The sequence below is a fragment of the Mandrillus leucophaeus genome, unplaced genomic scaffold (assembly GCF_000951045.1).
Source record: "Mandrillus leucophaeus isolate KB7577 unplaced genomic scaffold, Mleu.le_1.0 Scaffold10, whole genome shotgun sequence".
NCBI lineage: Eukaryota > Metazoa > Chordata > Mammalia > Primates > Cercopithecidae > Mandrillus > Mandrillus leucophaeus.
In genome coordinates, this window is record NW_012098098.1 from 6725685 (window position 1) to 6731718 (window position 6034).

General features: G+C 64.4%; 1 protein-coding gene and 1 pseudogene across 1 annotated transcript in view; both read left to right on the plus strand.

Moving 5' to 3' along the window:
• Positions 1 to 933, plus strand: part of LOC105533915 — a 2922-nt pseudogene extending 1989 nt beyond the window's left edge.
• A 2320-nt stretch (positions 934 to 3253) lies between these two features.
• The window catches only part of CDH15 (cadherin 15, type 1, M-cadherin (myotubule)), a 21932-nt gene continuing 19151 nt past the window's right edge, over positions 3254 to 6034 (plus strand). Inside the window, exon 1 of the mRNA XM_011972532.1 lies at positions 3254 to 3354. Within this exon, the coding sequence (XP_011827922.1) occupies positions 3313 to 3354 (42 nt within the window). The 5' untranslated portion in view covers positions 3254 to 3312. The remainder of the gene's footprint in view (positions 3355 to 6034) is intronic.

The following is a 6034-nucleotide window of genomic DNA, read 5'->3' on the forward strand; positions in this document are numbered from 1 at the left end:
GGGGTCAGGGACTTCTGAACAAAAACAGCACCCCCATACCTGATGGGGGCTCCTCTGAGCCCACCTGGACTGACCCTCTGTGGCCGCCAGGGACAGGTGGTGGCCTGAACGGGGGGGCAGCGTCACCCGTGAGCCCAGACAGCCCTAGCACAGTGGAGTCCAGGATCGCCCCAGCCACAGACACTTTCTGGCTTCCTCCACTCCCCAAGATCCAGCCACGTCTCCCCTGTCCCAGGAGAAGCTTACAGGAAACTTATGGGCGGAAGCGCCTCTGTAGGGCCCACTACCCAGAGCCAGCCACAGGTACTCAGGCCAGGGCTCAGGGCCCGTGGGGGCTCAGGGGCCGTGGGGGCTCAGGGGCCGTGGGGTTCAGGTGCCGTGGGGGCTGGTGGCCCTAGCCCTTCCAGATCCACTCCCCACCCCTCACTCACTCCGTGGGGACCCTCGTCTGCCTAGATGTGTTGGTCTGTGCTCTTGACAGTCCCAGGACTGGGTGTCGGCCTCACCCCAGCACCCTGGCAGCCTCCAGGCCAGAGTAGAATGTTGGAAGGGCATGGCCCATGGCCAATACCAGGCTCCCGGCCAGGCCCCACCTGTGTCTGCCTCCTCACCCCAGCCTCCTCCAGCCTCAGGACCTGCCTGTCAGACGGGGGCACCTGTCCAGGGGGTCCTCAGGGAGCACTTGCTGCCTGCAGAGCGAGCCCCCGGAGCCCCTCCCCCTCAGGTCCAGAATGGACACAGCTGCCAGACCAAGACCAGGGCCTCCTCACACCAGGGTCCCCTCCCTTGGTGTCCGGTGCCACCCAGATTCCCTGGACGTCTCCCCTCTGCCCTCCACATCCCGCACCATGGGTAGGACCCGCCTTCACACCAGCTAACCCCTGCCCTCCAGCCCCCACTGCCTCTCTGGTAACGGAGCTGCACCTGGCCTAAGCCTGGGGCCTCCACAGGGCCCCTGTCAGGCACACCTTGCTCAACCCCAGCGTCCCGCATCACGCCTGCCCCTTAGTGGCTGGGGTGTGCGTGTATATTTATATTTATACACTGTAATTACATAAATACAATTTAATAATCGAGGGCCAAGCACCGTTATTGCACTGTGCGATTACAGAATCACTCCAGAGCAGACACCAAGGCGTCTCAGCTGAAAACTGGCAGCTGCCTGCATCTGTCGTGAGAAAGCTGGAAATTCCTCAGCCCACTCTGGATCACTGCCTGCGGCGTTGGGAGGGGCAGCCCAGGGCTGGGGGGTGGGGGCACCTCTGGGACATCCAAGGCAGCAGGGCTCCTGGGGGGTCCGGGGCCCTGTTTGTTGTCCCCCAGTTCCTCATACTGAGAAGAGGAAATAGGGAGGGAACTGAGGCTGTGGACCAGGGAGCCCCCTCTACATCTCGGCTGGCCCTGCCCCCACCCCATGCCCATGAGGCGTGTCCCCCGAGCTGGAGAGTTGAGGTGGGCAAGACAGAGGGCAGGAGTGATGGGGGTGAGTCCTGAAGGCCCAGGACTGCAGACTCTGGATAAAGGAGGGGAATGCCCAGAGTGGGGTCCCCGCTGGAGGCTTGGGGTGCAGAGGGAGGGTTGGGCATCTCTGGGTCCAATAGGAAAGAGGAGGGCTCTTCTAGCGCTGATGGTCCTGCAGCCGAAAATGGAGCCCTGCCCCTCACTGTACAGGACCTCCAGACTCAGGGTATCCAGCCCTTCCCTGCCACCTTCCTCTGACACAAGGGGAAACTGAGGCCCGGGGGGAGAACCTCCAGCCCAAGGCTCCGAGGTGGGACTGGACCCAGGCTCCTGTTTCCTGGCCTTCCTGCTGCCCTGGGAGCACGTGGAGCGGGGTCCCTCGCTGGGGCACCTGCCCCTGGAGGATGACCAGCCAACCAGGGAGCACACCCTCCCACAGTGGCCAAGCCTGCTGCCTCCCTGGCCCTGCCCTGCATTTGGGGCTCACCCTGGACTTGGCCCAGCTTAGCCTTTCCCTTAGAAACCCCCACATCCCATGGAGGAGGTGTTTGGCCTCCATTTCTTCCCGAGGTGGGTGGGAGGCAGGTGGTTGAAGCAGGGTGGGTGCAGGGTGGAAGAGAGCAGCTGGGGGTGGCAGACGGCAGCCTCCCCAGGCCTCTTTCTGGGGGGAGGGCGAACACTTCTACCTCACCCCTGCACTAGTCCCGTGAGGCTGAACACCAAAAGCATTCAGAGGGCTTCTCCACCCCTAGTTTGAAGTCCCTGACCACTGAGGTGGGACGGTGGTCCCTAACAGGCTACACCCTAGCCCCAGAGGCCTCCCAGTCTGGAGATGGACTCCCTGCCCTCTCTCATCTTGGAACAGTGAGCGCCAGGGACAGTCCTGGCCTGAGCCTCCTGGGCAGCCTGGCCTCCTTCCAAGCAGGCCAAGTACACAGATGGTGCCTGCACCTGCACAGCCACCCACAGTGGAGAGGAGAGCGGAGGCACCGGGCCTGCTCCAACCACAGAGAGGAACGGGCTTCCCAGCCCGGCTCTGGGCTGGTCAGCAACCCCCACTCCTCACCCTGCCTGCTCAAAAGGGTCCTTCTCCTTCCAGCCCCCTCCACCCTCCCTCCAGGACCTCCCTGACCATGCACGGGGCCTGTGCAGGTGTTGAGCCACACCCACGCCCTCCCAGGGGGCGGGGCCTCGAAGGGGAGAGCAGGTGCCACAGTCAACAGGAGGGCGGGCTTCTGGCCAGGTGGCAAGGAGGCGCCAGGAGGGGGCGGCGTTGATCTTGGGCGTTGAGGGATGATGAGAAGGAGCTCAGTAGGAAGGAAGGTGCTCCAGGCAGGGGGTCTTGGGGAACAAGGGGATGCTGGAGGAGGCGCGTGGACGGGAGGAATTGGGGGTGTCCTACGAGCTGCGCTGGTATCAGAGGCGTGTGAACCAGAGTCGCTCCATATTGAATAGAAGCTGGGTAAAATGAGGCTGCGAAGAGGTGCGTGGAGGGTGGGCCTAGTGTTCACTGGAATGCGGGGAGGCGCAGGAGACGCAGCCAGAGCGGCGAGGGGCCCAAGGAAGTGCTCAGGAGGCCTCCCCCGCAGAGACTGCAGTGCAGACGCCCTGGAGCAGGGGCGAGCCGGGGCCCAAGGAGCAGGAAATGAAGAAGCAAGGAATCTCAGCTGGTGCCTGACCCGGCCCCACCCACCCTGCCTTCCCCACAGCCCGACGCAGCAAGCCGGGGCATCTCCGACCCAGCCCCGGCCCTGGTCCTGTCCGCCAGAGCCCGGCACGCGCTGTCACTCAGCCGGGACTCGCTCCTTGGGGTCGCGGGTGCACTCCGGCCCCGCTCCCGCCTCGGCCCGGATGGACGCCGCTCTCCTCCTCGTCCTCGGGCTGCTGGCCCAGGTAAGGCATCCGCACCTGCGCGGGTCCCCGCGGCCTCCCCAGGCCCTGCGGGACAGTGTCTTCAACTGCAGCCGCACAGGTCTCCCCCGGAACCACTGGCCCTGGCCGCCTTTGGGGACCTGTGAGCTGAGTGGCCCCGGGTGGGTCCCTGGGGTGGGGGCGCACTCCCGGGGTTGTGGGGAGTGAGTGCAACCAAACCCTCCACCTGGCGGACTCACCCCCAGGACTGCAGAGTCCTGCTGCGGTCAGGCAGGGACCATCCAGCAGGCCGTGCCCTGTCTTTGGAGGGACCCCTGCCGGGGTCGGGGGATTGCCAGTCTTGAGTGGAGCAGAGAGAGGCGGGAGCGACAGGAGCGCCCCTGTCTGGGGGCCCTGGCGGCCAGGTTTCCATAGGGACTCCCTGCGGCGGGCACATGATCCCTGGCTAGTCTTGGGTGGTGTCCAAACCCCCCACCCCAAGTTCCCGTCTAGCAGGGGTGGCTGCAGGCCCTGCCCCCAGGAACTCACACTCAGGGCTGTTTCTCGATTGGAAGGACCCAGCCTGAGCCAGGTCCCAACACACAGGACCTTGCCGAGTGGTGTGTGGCAGCCCTGGGTTCCTGGGCTTCACCTGGGCCCCTGCAGCAGCTGCCTGGGGTGATCAGGCCTGGATACCCGGCCCCCAGAGACTGCTGGACTCTGCCTCTAAAAATCTTCTCTGGACTGCTGGCACTGTGGTCTCTCCAACATGGGAGAAAGCCAGCGTGGAAGGAAGCCCAGGCCGCGGCCCCCCACACCCGCCATGGGTCCTGCCTAGCTGGAGCCACGTCTCCTCACCCCCTAGGGGGGCCTGGACATGGAGGATGTGGCCTCAGTGGCTTCAGCCCCCAGGGACTGGGCTGGGGCACAGCTGGCTGTGGTTGGGACGTCACTGGGTACAAGAGGGCAGCCTCTTGCCAGTTTAAGAGAATGCACATAAAGGGCTTAGCGGCACTCACAACATTCGTTGCTCTTGTGGTCCCAGGGTGGTGAGGGAGTGCTGGACACAGTGAGTAAGGGAAGCCACTCCTTTCCCAGCCCCCACTGAAGGGGCTTCCTGAGTCCCCTCATTCCCACAGGCCTCCTGGCTCCAGCTGGCTCCAATTTCAGCCCCTGGCAGCTGACCAGGCGCCTGGCCAGCCAGACCCTCCAGCAGCTGTCCCTGAGGGGCACCACGGCTCCTGCCACCCCCCCACTCCCCCAACTGGAGACAGTGGCGGGGGGAGAGAGTGGTTCAGCATGCGTGCTCACCCCCAGGCTCACCACCCCTCAGCCCTCTGCCGGGGAGCACAGCCTGGGGGGCTCCATGCCTCCAGGGCCCTTCTCCACCTGCCCTGGGGACAGCGTTTCTTCCCTGGCACCCCAACCCGGGGCATGGTGGTGGGGAGGCTGGCGCCTGTGAAAACATTCCTTGAGACCTCTTCCTTTGGATTTGGGAGTGTTTGCCTTTCAACAGGCCCTGGGGGGCTCTGTGGCAGGTGGGGAGGCAGGCAGGACCTCTCCCTCCCCAGAAGCCTCCCCTCTCACTATCCCTTCTTTTCTCCCCCAGGGCTGGGGGACGATAGCCCCCTCCGCCAACAGCTGGAGGCTGGAGGAGTTGGTGGAGGTGGGGGCCAGCTGGCAAGGGGTCTATAGCTAAAGCTCAAATTCACTCCACTATGAGGCAAAATATGTCCGTGTCAGGACCCTGCCTGCGCCTCCCCCACCGGCTCAGCTTTCAGGACTGTGTGCTCCCCTGGGCAGCCTAGGGGTCCCAGGCCGCCTCCTGGTGAGCCCCCAGGCAGGCAGCGTGGTCCCATCAGGGCCTTCTCCAAGTGAGGGGTTGCTCCCCTGCTCGGGCCACCTCTGATTTTTGAGCTCACTCAGCCCCACCTGGAGGGAGGTAGGGGGCAGACTGTGTCTTCAGAACTGGCCCGTCAAGCCTGCTGCACCCACACCATCCCTAGTTGCTGGTTCTACACCTGGGACCCCACCCCAGCTGGGAGGCAGCTGAGGTCTGGGGCAGCACTGCGGACTCACAGAGAGCCCCAGCCTGCTGGGAAGGGCCCCACTTCTGCATCTGGGTTTTGGGAGCCCCTTGGTCTCTGGGAGAGAGTGAGCAGCATCCTGCGGGCCAGGCGGAGGCTGTTAGCTCAGGTGACTGTGACCAAGGCCAAGAAGGGGAGTGGCTCCCAGGCCACTGTTCTTCCCACAGCGGCAGGACAGCCCCAGACACTGTGCTTTGGAGGGGACAGCTGCCTCCACGCCTCTTCTTCCACATCCCTTCTCTGAAGCCTGCAGCAGCTAGAGAGGGTAGGGCCCAGAGAAGATGCTGCAGCTGCTCTGGGCCAGGCCGACAGCTGGGGCCATTCCTGGCATGTCTGGCCGTCCAGGAACAGGGTGGCCCCAGATTCCAGCCTGGGGGAGGGGTTGAAGCCTGAGAAACTTGAGGGGCCTTCACACTCCCTTCCCAGGCAAACCCACCCACGTGCCCACCAAAGGTGTTCCTAGAATCTCACAGCGCCCTTCCTTGGAAAATCGGGCGAGCAGGAGTGTGAGGTCGGCCCCAGAACTTCTCCCCATTCCCACCTCGCAGTGGTGTCCATAAACCCCATTCCCACCTCGCAGTGGTGTCCGTAAACCCCTTCCCACCTCGCGGTGGTGTCCGTAAACCCCTTCCCAC